At 50.7% G+C, this 19239-nt stretch overlaps 3 protein-coding genes across 7 annotated transcripts in view; 1 reads left to right on the forward strand and 2 right to left on the reverse strand.

The window, feature by feature from the left end:
• LOC147149420 (uncharacterized) overlaps window positions 1-5627 on the reverse strand; it is a 64367-nt gene extending 58740 nt beyond the window's left edge. For both annotated transcript variants that reach the window (XM_086028512.1, XM_086028513.1), the window contains exons 1-2: window positions 5477-5627; window positions 4621-4676 (exon numbers count right to left, since the gene is read on the reverse strand). In XM_086028512.1, the coding sequence (XP_085884638.1) occupies window positions 4621-4658 (38 nt within the window). In that variant the 5' untranslated portion in view covers window positions 4659-4676; window positions 5477-5627. The remainder of the gene's footprint in view (window positions 1-4620; window positions 4677-5476) is intronic.
• Window positions 1-8744, forward strand: part of kcnd2 (potassium voltage-gated channel, Shal-related subfamily, member 2) — a 49954-nt gene extending 41210 nt beyond the window's left edge. For 2 of the 4 annotated variants that reach the window (XM_086028502.1, XM_086028499.1), the window contains 5 exons: window positions 25-187; window positions 540-638; window positions 1638-1736; window positions 6378-6619; window positions 8233-8744. In XM_086028502.1, the coding sequence (XP_085884628.1) occupies window positions 25-187; window positions 540-638; window positions 1638-1736; window positions 6378-6619; window positions 8233-8401 (772 nt within the window). In that variant the 3' untranslated portion in view covers window positions 8402-8744. The remainder of the gene's footprint in view (window positions 1-24; window positions 188-539; window positions 639-1637; window positions 1737-6377; window positions 6620-8232) is intronic. The other 2 variants (XM_086028500.1, XM_086028501.1) reach the window with 2 other exon arrangements.
• A 6476-nt stretch (window positions 8745-15220) lies between these two features.
• On the reverse strand, window positions 15221-19120 carry parietopsin. The gene is made up of 4 exons (XM_086028627.1): window positions 18474-19120; window positions 17366-17688; window positions 16805-17050; window positions 15221-16162 (listed from the first exon to the last, which is right to left on the reverse strand). The coding sequence occupies exons 1-4, from the start codon at window positions 18784-18786 to the stop codon at window positions 16010-16012; spliced, it is 1035 nt and encodes a 344-aa protein (XP_085884753.1). The 5' UTR covers window positions 18787-19120; the 3' UTR covers window positions 15221-16009.
• Between the last annotated feature and the right edge of the window lie 119 nt (window positions 19121-19239).

Here is a 19239-nt window from a genome sequence, read left to right on the forward strand (position 1 = left end):
TTGCCTGGCTGTTGCGTCTTTCAGGTACGGCGACATGGTGCCCAAAACAATCGTGGGGAAGGTGTTTGGTTCCATCTGCTCGCTGAGCGGGGTGCTGGTCATCGCCTTGCCCGTGCCCGTCATCGTGTCCAACTTCAGCCGCATCTACCACCAGAGCCAGAGGGCCGAGAAGCGCCGGGCCCAGAGGGTACGAAATGCCCCGCTGCTCGCCTCTCTTCTCCTGCCCTTCTGCTGCTCTTGCCTTCTCCCCGCAGAACCGTCGGAGAACAAACGCTATCTTGCAGAGTATTCATCTTGTATTGCGCAGCCATTTCAGCGGCAGCCGGGATGATCTTAAAGAGCAATAATGTCAGCGATGCAGCTTTCCAATAGCCATGTGTGTATTTGCCCCAGCCTTGAAAGTGTTTGCTAAGGCAGAATGCGCTGGTGGTCGATGTCAAGCGTAGCCGCCGCCGGCCGAATAGCGGGGCCGCCACGGGCAGACGCGGCCAACGAGTCAGACGGCAAAGGCTAAAACCGAGGTCTGTTTGTTCAAACAGAAAACTCGGCTCGCTAGAATCCGCGCTGCGAAGATTCGGGGCACTAATGCCTATATGCGCTACAAACAAAACGGGCTCCTGATCGACTCACTGGAGGAGGTAACGGGGGGGGCCAAGCGGCGGCCCGGGGGCCGACCGGCCGGGGGCCTCGCTGACGCTTGCATGCCGCTCGGCTCGGGGGAGGGCAACTGTCGGGTCTGGGGGTGCGGGGGCGGGGGGCCATGCCACCGCACTCACGGGGGAGGGAAGGGGTGGTGGTTGGGGGGTGGGCGGGGGTTTGGGTGGTTCTGCCGTCATCCCAGTGCTTCCGTGTGATCGTCTCTCTCCTGTTGCATCGCACCTCTCGCCTCTCGGCATTGACATGCTTGGTCAACGGTCTCGCTCGCTCGCTCGCTCGCTCTGTCCATGCGGCGGGCGGGCGGGCGGGCCTCCTCGCCTCGTGGCGGAGAACAGCCATTACAGTCACACCGACTCATCAGTCAGCTCTGCATGTCTGTCCAACAGCGTTTGGAGGGGAAGGAGGGAAGCGGGGGGCTAAATTAATCAAAGAAAAGAAAGGGCTTCCTGGATAGCGGGTGGCCTCCGGAGGTTGCCTTGTCAGCCTCGCATCTCCTCTAAACTCTGTTTTTGATCCGCTGTGTGTTCTTTGGAGAACATTGCCCGGCTGTGAGCGCAGACTAACACCTTCCATTCCAGAGCCGTGCAGAGCTTCATCCAACGTGTGTGCGTGGGCGTGCGCTGTCGTCGTGTTGCTGGTTTTCCGGTCCTGTGTTGTGTTTGCGGCAGTGTGTTCGATCTGTGTCTCAGGCGCGCCACTGCTATTGCACTCAATGGCCCGTTTGGACTTTCCCACGGTCCTTCTCGACAACAATAACGAATACCCCCCAAAAGTAAAGCTTGCCGTTTTGTCCCGCACCTCCGGGTCGCAGTAGTTTGGCTGCCGCGCTACAGATCGGCATTTGTGTCCACTCCACGACATGACTGAGCTGAGCTCGCCGTTGCCTGAAACTCATCGCATCGAGCAACGACGCGGCCGACGTCCCAGGCTGCTCATTGATCGCCGCCGCGTCTCTTTTCTTTCACTTTGTGTCTTCCAAGGCCTCCAAGGAGGCCGGACAAGCCCTGGTGGGGAAGTCGGCCAGCCCTCCCTTCGAGAGCCAACACCATCACCTGCTGCACTGCCTGGAGAAGACCACGGTAAGGCCCTACGGTGTCCTCGCCGGCGCCTGGCTTCTCACTGCCGCCGCTTGACGCTCAACTTTCACAACTCTGCAGTGTGTCCGCTACAGTTTTAGAACTCAGCGGGCCTCCAAAGGTATCGGAACGGCAAGGTCACTTCCTTTGTTTTGGTTGTAGACCGAAGACATTTGGGCTTCCGATCAAAAGACGAACGAACGTGACGTGAGACATGGGTTCGGGTTTCAACACGTGTTCGACAACTCAGGGCAGTTGAAACCTTGAAACCTTTTGTTTCAAGGGCGCAAAACAACGGACATCATGAAATGAACTTAAAGTGAGTACCACATTTCACATTTGTTGGCAAAAGTCTCGATTGCAACAAGTGCATCGAGCGATGCATTCTTCATGATAAGTACGATTTTCCAGGCCGTCACTCACTTCAGATTTGTTTCTGCCATTCCCTTCCGGTCACCTCTTCAGGAGGTGAAATGCAGACTGGATTGGGGTCGAGGCTCGATTGGGATCATGAGCAGATGCTTTCTTTCTCCGTACGTTGGCCTTTCCATCACTTTGGTGGAGGTTGAGCTTGCTCTCATCTCTTCTCTCCTCTTCAAAACGCTTGGATTTGCTCCCATAGACCGCCTGAGGTCTTGCGTAACAGCAAGTGCAGTTGGTACAACCCAAAGTCCCAAACTAGCGCTATTGAACGTAGAGCAATCAATCTAAAAGGCACCACCTGAGCGACTAGAAGCCGCCATTCGTCACATGTTCCAATACATTTGCTCGCCTGAAACGTGGGTGGGATGCTCTGTCCTGGGTTCTTTCGTACATCCAGATGTCAATAACAGGAAATCAAAGCTAGAATTTTCAACTTTTGTCTCGTATCTGCTGATTTGGAACCCAAATGTCTTTGGTGCACAACAAAAACAAAGGTATTGATCTTGCCGTTCCAAAACCCTTGGAGGGAACTGAACGGCCAATAAGAATTCCTCGCAAAAAAGAGGGGTGGCTCCCAATTTTTTTTGAATCATTGAAAAAAACAAATCCACAAGTGGGTGACCCTGCAGGTGTCCAACTGCGAGCATGCGGCGGTCCGCTGCATTTTTATGCCTCTCCGATTGGAGTTGCCATTTCTTTTATCGTACTATTTGGTGGACCTTGCGCATTGTATGAAATGTATCGGAATTGGCAAAATCTGAAAAATGTCAGTCTTTTGTAAATATACGGAAGGTCCCAGAAGGAATTCAAGTCATAGCTGGAGGTGGCGCTGTATTTGTCATTGTTTTGGGGGCCAGAAAAAGCGTGGGCGCAAACCAGCCATGTCAATTTGTCCTCTTTTGTTTACAGACTCGAAAATAGCCCAGTAAAAAGGAGGTCGGCCATGCAAAGCCGCATCACTCATGCGGGCCGGATTAACAGTAGCGCCCGCCCGTGATACCGTGCGGCACACAAATAGAACTAAAGTGAGCTTTTTCATCCGTGCGCTAAAAGTGGAATCTATTCATATGCGGCAGGAGTTAAAAATAGCTGCAAATGGGGCCGGCGGGGGAATATTGCTCGCTCCCCCCTCCCCATCAGCCCTGCCCATCCCCCTACGGCAGCGACACGCCATGATAACATGGCTGCAGCCAGCCGGAAACATTACTCCCGCCAAGTAGCTTGATTTGACGCAATGTATAATTTAGACGCCGAAGAGGCTTCTAAATGCGAGGATGCGACACACGTTTTACACCGCCGCAGCTCGGCCGGCCCGCGCCGACAAGGCCCGGACGCTAAATCACTGTTCTCCCTTATTAATGACCTCGGCCAGCCCCTCCTGCGTGGCACTCGCTGTACCGACAGCTCCATAAAGGCTTCATGCCATTGGGATGTGCGCACACGCACGCACGCACGCGCAGGCCTCAAGCGTCTGCTGGTGGCTTTTTAAGGCGCGGTTTGCATTGCCACACATAAACATATGCATATAAACATATGCATATATATATATATGCATATATATATATATATATATATATATATACATACATGTATGTATATGTATGTATATATATATATAAATATATATATATATATATATATATACATACATATATACATATATATATATATATACACATATATATATATATATATATATATACGCATATATATATATATATATATATACGCATATATATATATATATATATATATATATATATATATATATATACGCATATATATATATATATATATATATATATTTATATATATATACATACATATACATACATGTATATATATATATATATATATATATATATACATACATATACATACATGTATATATATATATATATATATATATATATATATATATATATATATATATATATATATATGTGTGTATGTGACGGGCCACTTCTGAGTGTGGCAGTTTGCAGCCCCACATCGCTGTCGCTTCAACACACCACGGACACTCAGGTGGATTTTAGATGTCTCTTTATTGCAACACTGCAAGACAGTATGGTGGGAGCAATGGTGAAGTCGCATTCAGTCTGTGATAGTCATCACTGTGCATTCCTCGTAGCTCTGACTTAAGCGATAAACAAATTATATCTGATCTTATGAAACAAAATGAAATCAAATCCTTATTATAACAGTGTGATCGTATAGTGTTTTAACCAGATCATTCAATTTCAAACAACAACCTTCCTGGGACTACAATTCTACAATTATTTACAGTAAAAGAGAAAAAGAACACATTCACTCTCAATTACAGAGTGTCCCTGAACGTACCCCACGTAGCAGAACGTGACTACGTAGTATGTCAAATGGCGGCAGCGTTTAAGTACATTCAAAGAAGTGAACAACACGACATTAAAAACAAAATGCAGTAAAACTGAAAAGAGATGCACATTACCTGCAACATAGACGGCGGGTGCAATGATGAAGCCGCATTCAGTCTGTGATAGTCATCTGCGCAACACACGAGCATTTGCAAAGCAATTTAACAGAAAACGTTTCAGTCGACAAAGCGTCACTTTAACAACAATACAGAAAGCAATGTGGGCTCAGAACTATTAATGGAACTATTTGAGCGCACCACAGCAGTATAAAAGAATCAAAGCAAAGTATATTGTATTGTGCCTTTATCGGGACTATCAACGTGATGCGACTCACCACTGTGCACTCCTCGTAGCTTTGACTGACTGATGTGTGTGGGGGGGGGGGGGGGGGGGGGGGGTATGTGTGTGCGTGAGTGTGTGTGTGTGTGCGTGTACATGATTTAAAAAAAAAGTCAACCAAACAAGAACAATTCGTTCTAAAAAAAAAAAAAAAGTTACCCGCTTCCAGCATCTAATGTGAAAATGACATACGGATAAGGTAAGAAGTTCTTTTCAGTTGTTATTATTATTAGCTAATTATTTGTTGGTCAGTTGACGTTAGCATGAGAACACATTTTGACATAAGAGTTGAGGCAACGCTAGCTAGCTTTTAAACAACAAAATGAAAACATCTTTTTTTGTGTTTACCCATTCGTTGCTTGGGATTTTTAACCATTATTTGCCCAAAAACACTTTTGCTGTTTTTGTGCTCTTACACCCTAAAATACCACAAGAGGCGCTAAATCGCGGCTTTTATATTAGCCAAGGCTTTGTCACCATCAGCATGTTCGGGCTTGTAAGAAAGAACTGGGAAAAGAAAAAAAAGTAACTTTGCAAGTCACAAATGGGCCGGTTTGAAACAGGTTTAACATTATCACGTTAGCCACGAACCGTTTTCTATGCAGATCAGGGAGGGGGGAGACTCCTCTTAGCGGTTCCCACACCGCAGCATAATCATCCAGGAGAATCTTCTGGAGACATCCAACAATCGTGCCTTTGCTGAGCACGATCAAGAAGAAGTGAAAATGCTGTGATGATGATGATGATACTGTACGTGTTGAAATGTGCAAAAGGTTGCCAGCGGGCATTGTCGCCCCCTGCTGGCGGAGCTTCAAACCGGCTGGCGAGCGTGACCTTCAAGACATGCTCATTTGTCCCACGCGCGACGCTGGCCAACGTTGGCGCAGATGGCACTTAATGTGGACATCTGGCCCGATACATTTCGGCTCCCGCCATGATTCATTTTCCAATTAGGAAACTATGTGGCGTTAAAATGCCGCTCGCCGGTGGCGGGAGGCAACCGAGTACAATTCCTCATTAGTGGAGATTGTTCAGCTACCTGGACCTTACTTGAGGGTTCATTTTTTCAGATGCCGTTCAACGCCTACATTTGAGAAAAAGAGGCGTGTACTTTCTACTTTTTTTCTTTTCTTTTGTGACTCCGTGGCAGCAGTTCAGACAGGTGCACTTGTCAACTTTATTCTTCAGCATTAGAGCGTGACGTCGACTAGTTGCCAATCTCATGTTTTTGACTTGAGGATGAGGCAGAGCAAGAGTGCAGGTTCCCCCATTTGTTGCGCAACCCTCTTTTGTCCTAACGCGTACGTAGGTTCGGCGCGAATTCGCCGTTCGAGCTCTCCGTTGCCGGTCAATATGGATTGTAAAGCAACCCTCCCCGTGCCATACTTTTTGTTGACATTGACAGAAAACACGAGACAATACAATACGATCCAGCTTTATTTATACTGCACCCGTATGGACCAAACTCCGAAAATTGGTGGTTTTCCCGCAGAATCACGAGTTTGTGGACGAGCAGACGTTCCAGGCCAACTGCACGGAGATCTCGGTGATCAAAAAGTCGGGCTCCCGCACCTCGTCGCTGTCGTCCTCGTCGTCGTCGTCGTCGCCGCCGCCGCACGGCCTGGGCTCGTGCTGCTCGCGGCGCCACAGGAAGAAGAACAGCTTCAGCCTGCCAAGCACAAACAACCAGGAGCTGAGCACCATCCAGATCCGAGAGAGGCCCGTGGCCAACAGGTAGCCTGGCGCTTTGCTTTTCCCCTGGGCCGGCTTGCTCGGGCCTCTCCGTGCGCGGCGCGACGTCCCAGATGCTGAGATGGGCGGTCGTTAGCTACCGCCGCTCCTTCGGCGGCTCGCTGCCGGGATGGCCACGCTTCTTTACTCTCTCCAGCCTTTGCTTTGCCAAACGTCAAGTTCGCGAAATGGCGCGGACAGATCGTTTGTCCCGCTCGCACGTTTACAAACATTTACTGATCCCTGTGGGCACAATCGCGTCACCGGCAATATTTTCAAAAACACCTTTGGTATCCTTTCTGCCCTCCCACACGCTGCAAACAGAACGGTATCCCAACTAAGCGCTTCTGAGTCCGAGCGAGGCGAAGCGTGCTTGCGTGCTTCCAGTTGACGTTTTTTTCCTGCAAAACCGACACACGGAGCGAACAAGAATCAAACGTTGCCATCCAACCAAGCCGTCGCGTTTTGTCCGACAAAGGCCTCGTCGTGGCTAAATGCGAACATATAAAAGGAGAGTCCGTGAAGGGAAACCGGCATAGATGCGACAGCAGTTCTTTTTGTCATTCCGCATTCGAGTCTGGAACAGAGCACGTTTCCTCCGGAGATCAACAGATTGCCATGTGACGCAACTCCATGACTGATAAGCAGATAAATAATTGCCGCGCGCGCGCGCACGCACGCACACACACACAGACGCAAATGACTCCCGACTGGCGTGATGGCGGCACGTGGAAGAGAACCGACCAACGTCTTGCATGTGCTGATAGCACACCGGGCGAGTGCGACAATTGGCTTCGCGGACGGGCTCGACTGATGAACGCCTTCATTCATGCCAGCGTGCGAAGACAGCAAAGGCACTGCGAGAAGAAGTTCCATTCTCGCGTGCGTGCGGGCAAACAAACAAACAAAAAACACACACATTCGCTGAATGACAACGACGGCGGCGTCCGCATGCATTCGCGCGCTTATCGCTCCAGTTTTTCTTTTCCCTTCAGCAAACGGCACCGCACACGGTTAGCAAAAGTGAAAAAGTGCGAAAAGTGTGCCATGTTACGCTTGTAGGGAGCCATCAGAATTCAGTTGCATCCATGACGTAAAACAATATGTATGGCCAACAAACGTGGCCGTGACCACCAAGAAATCGGAGCTGAAAATGACGAGCGACGAGCCGGCGGGCCAAAAGACCTGCGTCGGTGACCATCGTCCAAGCGAAATCGCACATTCGGGCCGATCCCGCCTGCAAATATCGGCGATAGTCTTGGCGTACGGGCGACGCCTCAAACGAGCATCGAAAGGTCAAAAGGTTCCACCGATCCCTATCGATTTGTTGAAGGGAAGTTCACTAGCTTAATGCGAACAAATACGCCAGAAATCAGCATGGAGGAAAAGTCTAACCCGAAAAGGAGCGGCGACACTTCAACGCAATGGAGAATTCAACGTTGGCGAGTCTCACGGGAAAAACGCCACAGACAGGCTAAGCGAATGTAGCATCGACGTCACGGTAACTGCTTCTCGAGCACACGCGAGCCGAAGGTGCTCACGTCTCGGCGTGTATCGGAATTGCCTTTTGCGTGGCTTGTGCGTCCGTGGCTCACTTGTGCGTCGTCTTTTGCCAGCCGCTCCAGCCTGAACGCCAAACTGGACGAGACGGTGCCCTTGAAATGCGACGAAGCTTACGTCGGCCCCTGCATGGTCAGCCTGGCCGCCCCGCCCGACGCCGACGGCTCGTCCGGCGTGGCCTCGGCGTACTCTCAGAGCAACATTGTGCGAGTATCGGCCTTGTAGACGTCCGGGCCGGGCCGCCCCGCCCCCCCACCCCCCACCCGCCCCGCCCCCATGCTCAAGGAGACGACGGGACCGGCGAGCATGAACCTGCCATAACCCCGGAGGATCGATGAGATGATTTGATCTCATGTGATGTCAAACTCTCTCTGCATGTTTTTTTTTTTTTTTTCAAGGAGTCAGCGTGGCCGACGACAGTGACCAGCACATCTTGTCCCGTGAAGCACAGCACAGCCGAGGGAATGCCTGAGGACTATCGTTGCCTACACACACTGAGAAATACTTTATTTTGGAATATGTTTGTTGTAGTGGATTTTTGATTTTTGTTTGGGGGGGGGGGGGGGGCGGGGGGCTGGGGGGGGGCGTCCTGTGATGACAAAGCACACCCATTCATTCATTCCTCTCCCCGCGAAGGCCATTTGTCGTCAAGAGTGGTACCTTGACTTACAAGCACCCCAATTTACAAGTTTCCATTATGAGGCCTCACTTGGTGGATTATTATTTATTGATTGATTTTTTTTGTTTTTTTTTGCTTTGTGCTACGCGTAGGCATGGGCAGATTCTCGATTCGATTCTAACCAGGAGCAAAAATCAGTATCATGGTATTAAAATGACAGCCCTAAAATCTCCTTTTAAGAAAAAAATAATCATTATATATATATATAGATATATATTTATATATTTGGGTCAGTAAAAACAGCAATTCTTTCCATTGAACACAATCTATTTTATTTTGAAACAAACTATAGAACGTCCACTGATAGTGTAGTGGTACACACGCCCGAGTTGAGTGCGGGCAGCGTGGGATGGATTCCCGCTCAGTGACAGTGTCTATGTGTGCCCTGCGACTGGCTGGCGACCAGTTCGGGGTGTAGTCTGCCTTCGCCCATTGACGGCTGGGATAGGCTCCAGCAACTCCCCGCGACCCTATATAGGATAAGCGCTTTGGAACATGACAAAATATAGAATATTTGGTACCAAAGAATTAGGGCTGCTCGATTTTGAACCGAAACCAAATTTTCTGGATAAAACGATGTTGAGGACGTTCAAATCGGCACGTTAGATTTTTTTGAATTTTCGGTGTATCTAAACCAGCGTCGTTTCCTCTGCGTTTCCACTTCTTCCCACGAGCGCGCCTACCGGAAAAACCACAACACCATCCATGGCTACCGGCGATTCTGCTATTTGCTCAGGCAAGTGAGCGTTTAGTTCATAAATCGGAAAATATAGATCTGTAGTGTAGTGTGTGCCCCGCATGCACAATGCAACCCGCGAGCAAGTTACTCAACGTCTGAAAGCCGACCCTTTTTTTCTCCTCTCCAACGGACCTCTGGTCCAGCCGGCCGGACTATGCATCCGTACTTAAGCTTGACAGTGCAATGTATTATTGAGTGACAGTTTTGCACTCATCATTGATTTATGTTGAAGTAAAACCAAGGAGAAAGGTGAAAGGCTAGTCACTAGCTGGTTGGCAAAATCACTGGCTGACAGACTGTTTGGTTCACAGACTCATGTTGATGATTTTGTTTCAGATGGTATATGCCCTTTCTTCTTTCATTATTGGTTTAATTAAGAACAGATATGAAATCTGTAAAGTAAAATGCTGTTAATCCCTATGGATTGTTCTGGGCGTATTACGTTAAATGGACTGGCATTTTGCGTTCAAAGAAAGAAAAATTCAGTTTAAGACATTCAAAATACTTCATTTTTCATTATTTTTTATTTCACAAAGAAATCGTAATCGTCACATAATCGGGATTTTCGGCAAAATCGAACAGCCCTACAAAGAATCATGTACCATGTTAAGTTTAAATCAATCAATAAATGTTTTCATTCTTCTTAGTAAGTCACAGTGTCCAATCATTGGTGAGCTATTTTTAGAACAGACCCGAGGGCTACTCATGTTGCCCTCGGGACTAACTAGTACCCGCTGGCGCCATTTCTCTTTTCTTTTTCTCGGACAGCGCGCATTCATGAAGTGAGCAAAAAGCCATCCGTGTTGGCACAGTGAGTCTTTTGTCCGGCTCCCTCCCTCAGCCGTTTGCAACTGCTCACCCCTCCCCTCTCTGCTGATTGAAGGCAATTAACTACAAAGAGGCGGCTCGTTTACTACACTCCGCAAGCAAGCGGCCAGTGGTGTCGTGTCAAAGTCTCCGCCCGAAAAGAAAAGGAGAACTCATTGGCGGTGACAGCCAGTAGTCGGCATTATTGAAAGCTCGACTTCCCCATTTCAATGGGCAATGGAGCCCCCCCATTTGCGGGGCCAAGCCTGAAATCCACAAATAACACACGTTCACTATATTTAGAATAATATATATGATATAATAATAGAATATATAATCGCGCCGGAAAAGAAAACACGATTTGAAAATGCACGTCAGTGGGAGCTCGGCTAAAAATATGAACGCAAACGTGGCGCTTTCCACAACTCATGGAGAAAAGGTTCGCCACCTCCACCCCCCAAAAAATTGGTGAATTTGCAAATGCCGGAGGGTGAATATGCGCGGTCCGCTGTAAAAGTCCGATTTTGTTTTGTCACTATGAACAAAACCTTCAACTGAGAGTGAACGGCTTGAAGCAAGCGCACTTGGCTCTTATTGGCAGAACTGTGCAAGCAAGTCTCCCTCCGATGAGCTGATTTGAGATACTCTTGTTTTGAACACATTAAAGGTCAATCTCAGGCACCGCTCCAATTTCAAAGTGTGTTGTCGGACGTTTTTGGGAATCCGTTTAAAGCGTGTGTGACTGCAGTTGTGTTATTTTTTGATGGCCTCTATCTCGTGGGTGACTGTGGAACGTATTGTGTTTGATAAATGTGGGGGGGTCGTCGTGGGGGTTCCCCATAATGCGGTAAGCCAAGGTACCACCGTAAGCATGCAGAGCGCTTTGGCATAGAAGCGCCATTGCCAATTTTTTGCACTCTTGTAAATTGCCAGAAGGTGCATCCTGGAACTGAAAGTTGTTGAGAGCAACACAAACTTGCACTTGTCCAGTCCAACGTTGCATCCTGACTGACGTCATTACGTGGGGGGGGGGGGGGGGGGGGGGGGACATGTGCAAGTGAACGTGTGAGAACAACACTCCACCAAATGAGAAGACGAGTAGGTGTAGGTCACAAGGTGGAAAATGAACGACCCGGGTGGCTACCGCCCGGAAAAAGACGGCAAACGTTGCTCTTGTGACTTGTGGTGAGATCGCCAAGCAAGTCTGGCTAGATTTCACTGTGTTTGGCCCATTTTGTACATTTTTCATATTGTAAATATCTGCAAGAACTGATCGAGCGGGAAGTTAATTGGATCCTCTCATTTCTAGATTTGCTTTGCTTTGGACAGTGGTTGGCGTTGTCTTTCTGTCTGTCGACTGGTTGGATTAAGCTTTTGCATGCTGTCATTGCAAAATTCTGTTCTATTAAAGTTTGTCTCTGCTTCCTGTAGGTGGCTTGTCTGTAAAAGGAAGCAACGCGTGCGTGCGTGCGTGCGTGCGTGCGAGAGAGAGAGAGTGTGTGTCCTGATGTAACATTCTGCAACACTTTTTGCTTTTAACAAACTAAAAGACTCTTGTCATGGAGTAACTGTATGGGTCGATCAATCCCCCCACCCACCACCCACCCCACATTTGTTATGTGAATATCGGAAAATAAAAGTGAAATAACACTTGTACCTAAATGAATTTTTGAAAACGGTTACACAATATCAACTGCAAATGCATTGTACTTTAAAGTCAAATACAAATGAACTGTGATTAACAAATGTACCACAGCAGATTCTCTTTTAATTGAGCGTAACAATGAATCACAGTTTGAACATTTACTTCAGTGATTTTTCTTTTCAAATACCACTAGAGGGAGCCCGTGTACCATACGTTGAGAATCACTGCGCTAGTCTAGAGAAATGAAATGAAAATGGCTTTGATTTTGAACAGCCCTATATATATATATATATAGAGAGAGAGAGAGAGAGAGAGAGAGAGAGAGAGAGAGAATCCCCCCACCTCCAAAATGACAACTGTTAAGGAATAAATAAATAAATAAACAGCAACAACAGCCCCACGTTATGTTCACTCACTCGTTTCGTATGCTTAAACAAGCGCAAATTAATTGATGGCGCTGCCATTGATTCAAATACCTGTTGAGTTGTTACAGGCGTCGCCCGAGACCGCCATGTGGCGTGTGGCGTGTGCTGGAGTGGTGGGAGAAAAACCCGGAAGTGGAGAGTACGAGAGAGAGTGAGAAGGTGAAATGAAATAGAACCCCGATCGCGAGGCGCGTGCTTTCTTGACAGCCAGGATGCTCGCCAAAGTGTCACTGTTGTCTGATTAATCTGGCCTCTTTTCCGACTACAGTACATCAAAAATGACGACAGCCTAATTCCAACATCATGTAAGGACGGAGTGGTGCAGGGGGGGGGGTGTACTGTGTATACAAATCACGTGGATGGACGGCCTCGACTTCATTTGGCCTTCCCATCCTTTGCAGTCGACGTACTGGCACGGAAAAGCGTGTATGCTTTCAAATGCAATCTTGTGGATTAATAACGGCAATAGGTGAGAAAGCAGTGCTGCACTTTATACAGTACACGGGTTCAAGATTGCGTGAGTGAAAATTCAATTCAAAGTACTGAATTCCCAAGAGGAGGACGGAAGGGTGGACGGACGATGGCTGGAATAAGAGAAGGTTGGATGACAGATGGATCTACGGATGAAAGAAGAGAAAGCGGCGACGGCTCCGGGATGGAATGAACGGATGAACGGACAGATGGCCGGAGGGACGGGCAGAAGCAACGTTGCGTGTCTGGCACTGGCAAGTGTGGCTGGATGGACTCATGCTCCCTTTTAAAAAAGGCACGTTTTCACATGACTTCCAAATGAACAGCCGCTAGTCATCAAGGCAACTGGACGGTTCAAGTGCACTTTGCTGGCCCGGAAGAGAACAAGTGGAGGTGCTCTTTTGACGGCCATTCCACGTGTCCGTCCAAAGGTGAGACGCGTCGGGCGGGCCGAGCGAATGAAGGCCGGCCGGCCGGACGCACGGTGTCTGATCCTGTTTGCCGATCGAGTGTGAAATCCTGGCTCTTTGCTTCCGACTCGACGGCAAATCCGGGATTAGGTCAACACCACGGATTATTCCTTCCTCTCGACGTCCGCATCCCGACGACGCCTTGGGCTGGACGTTATGGAGCGATTTGTTCAAAAACAACGAATCTTTTCAGTGAACATTGAGTGAATGGATCACTTCCTCAAGTGTTTCGTTCTTTTTTTTTTTTTTTGTATACCTTTATTCAAGCAAAGAACACGTACAGAACAGCGATTTGTTCTCTTCTCCGTTCATTGAGCTCAGCCACGCGCATGTGGTCAATCTTCGCAAACAACCAGTTTGGCCGGCGTCAGATGGAGGAGGGATTCTATGAACATACGGCCACACTATTGGCGTTCACGAAGGAATCAGTGACGTGACTTCCCGTTCACCGACGAGTCAGTAAGTGAACGTGCTGCGTTTGCCCTTGACGGACGATTCAGTGACTGAACGTACTGTACTGCCATTCTCGTTCACACATTATAGCTGCAACCTTTTCGATAGTAATAGAAATAATAATACAAACACACAAATTACAATTAATGCAACATCAGGGTGAGCACAATAGTTTCGGTTTTTTTCAATCGCATCTTTTGAACGGTTCTTTTTGATGAATGGATTCTAATGATTCGGTTCACTGAAATGAATTGTTATGCCCATCACTACTGGACGCGTTGCTCTTAAAAGTCACGTGGCGGGGCCGGGGCGGGGCCGGGGCGGGGCCGGGGCGGGGCCGGGGCGGGGCCGGGGCGTGGCCGGGGGGCCATTCGCAGAGGTGCGAAGAGGAGCCAAGAATGGGACTCCGGTTGCCTTCTTTGTGCGTCTTCATTTGCTGTTGTCTTTGTTTTTTTGTTGTTGTGTTGATTTTAATATTTGTTTTGGTTCCTTTTGAATGAACTGCCGTGTTTTATTTGTTGTTGTGTTTTGCACTTCAGGGCCACCGTGGTTTCTTCAAAATAAAAAAACTAAAATACTCAACAAACCTTTCTGCATGAAAGCTACTGTGACAATATTTACAATTTATGCAAAAAGTTACTTCAGCGATGGTAATATAGATGAAGCTGATAACTACCCGCGCATGTGTGTGTGTGTTTACGTGTGTGTGCAGCGCGCACATCTGGTGCTCTGACATGACGTGACCTTTTTGTCCCGATCAGGCGTACCGAAAGATTTGGCTGGTGAGTGTATATGGACACGCGCGCGCGCGCACGCAGGTGCAAAATGCTGGCGAATGTGGCGCGTTGCAGCTCCGGACCGAGCGCAAACAAGCACGAATGGGGGCTGTGCTTCTTTGACGCCACCTTTTTCAAATCTTGTCATTTGTGACATTTGCGTCTCGAAAGAATTGTTCCATGGGCGAGCGACATTTGTCCGGCGCGCGAGGCGCCAGAAAGCGGCCACCGCACTTGATGGAGTCAGCACGTGAGGTTTTTCCCAAGTGGCGAATGCGCCTCACGAGCTGTTTGTACAGACGCCAAGTTGAGCGCTTCTCCTTTTTCAGCGTGGTGTACGCAACAGTGCAGCAGCTACACTGATTTCGAAATCACCCGCAAAGGGCTTGTTACCGTGGTTTGTTTTTTGGGACTGAAATGAAACCAAACACATGACACTTTCTATTGTAAGGGGGGAGGAAAGCGTCAGTAGCACGGAACAGCGGAACATTCTTTGTTGTGACATGAATAGTTGAAAAGCGGAAGCCGACAGTACACATTTTATTGATCTAATAAACATGTCGATACAAGGCTAGAACATGCAGAGGACTCATAGGCCACAACATTAGGTACACCCGCACCTGCATTTTTCAAATCAGATGATAATACTGCAAAGCGTGCGATGCGCGATAAAGTCAACGGCGCGTGGGCCATTTTGCTTCAAAGCGGCCATTTGGACACTTGAATGACAACGCTACCCCCAACAACTGGCACGTTTCCGTCGCTTAGTGGACGTGTTTTTCCGGCTTGAAAAACAATCAGGCACAGTACAGTGATGCCACCGATGCGGGCAAGGAGAGCCTCCGTCTCACTCAAAGTCGCTGTTTGAACGGGACAAGCAGACTTGAAATGCAGAACGAGAACACACACAGTGACTAAGCGGCCGACCGCGGGTTACTCACTAGGCCGCGCCCCTTAAAGGCACGCGCGCAACGCGCGATTCTTAGCGCGTGCATCCTAATTGCGCTTACTTTCAGCACTTTGTTTCCCAATGAAAACTGAGCTATTGACAAATTTCTCAGTCGAGAGATTGTGTTGTTTTGCGGGGGCCTCCTTTCATTTCAAAGTGATTTCGAGAAATGTACTGAGGAGTTTGGAAAGGGAGCAAATACAACTCGGAAGTCAAGATTCCGCCGCATATGGATGGGTATGTAGAGCCTAATGATCTTTGTCCAAGCGGCGCAAGCGTGGCTGTACCTAACGAAGTGGCCATCGAGAGCCTGTCACGGACGACGGACAAGACCAAGCGAGGAGAACGCCACACCGAAGGGCCCGTCCCGCCGGCTCCGGGCTCCTCCCGCTGCCGGGCCGCGCGTCCGTCGGCGACGCTCACAGAGGCAGCACCTTGCCGGGCCCGCCGATCCTGCCCGAGCGGCCGGGCCGGCGCCGCCTGTCGACGGGCCGCGCGCCCGCGCTGACGGCGGCGCTCCCGCGCGGGACGTGGCGCCCGCACGACAGCGTCTCCAGGGCGGCGTCTCGAAACTGCCGGGACAAAGACAAGCGCCGTCACGCGCGCGCCACTTGGTCGAGAACCTGCACGCGGAGGGAATGAACACAAAACGGACAACTGCTTCTCCAACTGGGTCTCGTCCGAAAGCGAATTTTGGCATGGGTAAAAACTACCGACAAAAAGCGGAAGCTTTGCGGTTTTGGGGTGAAATGTGAGCCCGAGCGCAGCTCAACTTCATTCGAGCTTGTGTCAAGTCAACTTTTCACTATCCAAGTGTTCGACGCTTGCGTCGTTTGCGTCCAACCTGCTGTTCTCCGACAACTGGACGGCATTTCCAAGGGCGCGCCATGCGACCAAACGCCTTTCCGTGAGTCCTCCGGTCCCGTCTCGGCTCGGTGGCCGCTCCCGGGTGAGGAATTTTCCGGCCACCCCGTCCGCCATCAGGTCAGGCTTTTCCCAGACGGACAGAAAATCACGCAACGCGGCCACGTGCGCGGGCAGCAGCCGCCCTCGCGCTCGTCTCGCATCTAGTCGGCGCGATGTCATTTCCTCCAGCGGGAAAAAGAATGTTCACTTTGCAGCCCGAGAAAAGCGTTTGATAGCGGAGAGCAGGAGGAGCAGCAGTTTGAGAAGCGAAACAACAAGAAGCCCTTTTGTGGAATCCCATGTGGTACCTGCTCGTTGGAGAGGAAGTAGATGACGGGGTTGTAGACGGGGCTGGTCTTGGCAAAGTACATGGGCATGGTGGCCAGCAGCGGCGGGATGCGCAGCTGCGGGCGCAGCACCACCGCCAGCGACAGGGCCGTGTAGGGCAGCCAGCACACAAAGAAGGCCGCGATCATAGCCAGCACCATCTTGACGGCGCGCTCCGTCTCCTTCTGCGAACGGCGGCCCCCCTGCAGCTCCACGCTCTTGTTCAGCTGAGGACAAAACGCTCGGGCTGATCACGCGCACTTTTCTTGAGGCGGTGATGGATGGATGGACGGATGGATGGACGGATGGATGGATGGATGGATGGATGGATGGTGGTGGCGCCGTAGCGCTCGGGCTAACGGGTGGAGCGAGCGGCCTCGTCCCGGCCCGGCCGGCAAAGGCGTGGCCCGCCGCCGTCTGTCATTTAAACGGGTATCCCGCCATCGGTCAACGCTCGGCAAAACGGGCGCGGGCCCGGCGACGGGGGCGGAATAACCCTTTTTTGGGGCGGCGGGGATCAGGCGGGAGGGAGTGTGACGTACCTTGCGCAAAGTGGCCAGCACTTTGGCGTAGCAGTAGATGATGACGGCCACGGGGGCGATGAAGCACGTGAGCGTGTACAGGATGAGGTAGCTGTAGTTGCTCCAGGAGCGCTCCTCCCAGGCCAGCGAGCAGGACGTGCGCACGCCCTCGGGGCCGTAGCCGCTCCATCCCAGCAGGGGCGCCGCGGCCCACAAGAGGCAGAAGAGCCACACGCACAGGAGCCCCTCGAGGCTGCGCCGCGCGCTCAGCCGGCGCCCGGCCTTGCACACCGCCTGGTAACGCTCGTACGACAGCAGCGTCAGCGTGCACAGCGACACCAGGCCTGTGGACGCAGACGGACGCGTCTTGGCATCCAACACAAATGCCACGCTACAAATAAGGCCAAGCGTCACTGGGGCGGACTTTCCTCGGCAACTTGCCCTTTTCCCCCCCGCCGCATTTCAGAAACGGACGTCACCTCACGTCAGGCTTGGACTGGGATACGATTTTTACGAACCGGCTTTGTTTGGACAAAATCAAATGAGGACACATCGCGGGTTAAGGCACACAAACGTTTGCGCCGCTCCGCAGGTCCCGACGAGCAGAGCCCTCCATCGGGCGGAAACGGAGGAAGAGCGCAAGCGTCGGGACTCTTCCCGATCCGGCCGATCACGGGAAGAACCTGATGAAGAACACGCAAAGCGCCCGAGCGCCCGAGCGCCCGAGCGCGACAAGACACTAAGCTCTCCGGCCTTCCGTTCCAAAGGCCGCTTTTGACTTTGACTCGTTGCTGCTTGTATTTGCCGTTTGATTCGACAAAGGCGTGACTGCGGACGGGGAGACAAAGAAGCCGTTTTTGGGTGTGAAAGTAGCAAGTGACTTTGACAGACTTTAAATGCGTTGGCAACTCACAATGATTGCCTCACTTCACAATCCACATTTGAAATGCTTGGCCCGTTAATCGCCTGAGCTGAAATGCGGCAAAGATATGACCTAGGCCCTCCATTACTTTGTCTCCCCGTCATCAAAGTACCTGTTACTTTTGTAACCTTTTGTGACAGTGTTGCCCCAACACCAGTAAACGCGGCCCGTCGCTGTCACGCCTCGAAAGTTGCGCGGGCGACTCACCAAAGTAGTTGACGGCGAAGCCCTGGAAGACGCAGGCGGCGCGCCCCAGGAAGAAGGAGCCGTGGTAGTTGGTGACGGTGACCACCAGCGAGCCGCACAGGCCGATCATGAGGTCGGACACGGCCAGGCTGAGGATGAAGGCGCCCAAGGGCCGCCGCAGCAGGCCGGGGTTCCTCAGGGACACGCCGATCACCAGCCCGTTGTTGAACACGCTCAGCACCGTGTTGAGGAACATGAGGAAGGCCAGCACGCTGTAGCCCACGCGGGGGAAGACGGCGGCTTGCGAGCTCCGCGCCGTGCTGTTGCCGTCCATGGTGCGAGTGGCGAGGCGAGCTCGCCCAAGCGCCCGCCCAAGCGCCCGCCCAAGCGCCCGCCCAAGCGCTCGCCCAAGCGCTCGCCCAAGCGCCCGCCTCCTCCGCCTGCCTGATCTTATCAGTTGTGATCCGCCGCGCAGCTGCCCGCTCCGCGCAATATGGCGGATTGGATCCTAACAGGATTTGGAAGCAGATGAATTCCCCGGAAAGCTGCAGCCATAACGCTAATTGGAAGCTTGAGCCATTCCAACAACAGGACGCCGAAAAGCGTTAGACTTTGGGCACGACATTTTCTTGCCATGATGCGGGGATTTTGGGCCGAAAAAAGGCACCTTTGGCACATGCCGCGGGCCCCAAACGACCCCCCCCCCAGGTTTTGGCTCCCCCATTGCGAGCCAAGGAAGCTAAAAGGCACCGTGACAGCTGAACTTGATGCGACTTGGGTCAAATTT

This window comes from Filicampus tigris, chromosome 4 (genome assembly GCF_054856515.1).
Source record: "Filicampus tigris isolate MCC_2025a chromosome 4, RoL_Ftig_1.0, whole genome shotgun sequence".
Lineage (NCBI taxonomy): Eukaryota > Metazoa > Chordata > Actinopteri > Syngnathiformes > Syngnathidae > Filicampus > Filicampus tigris.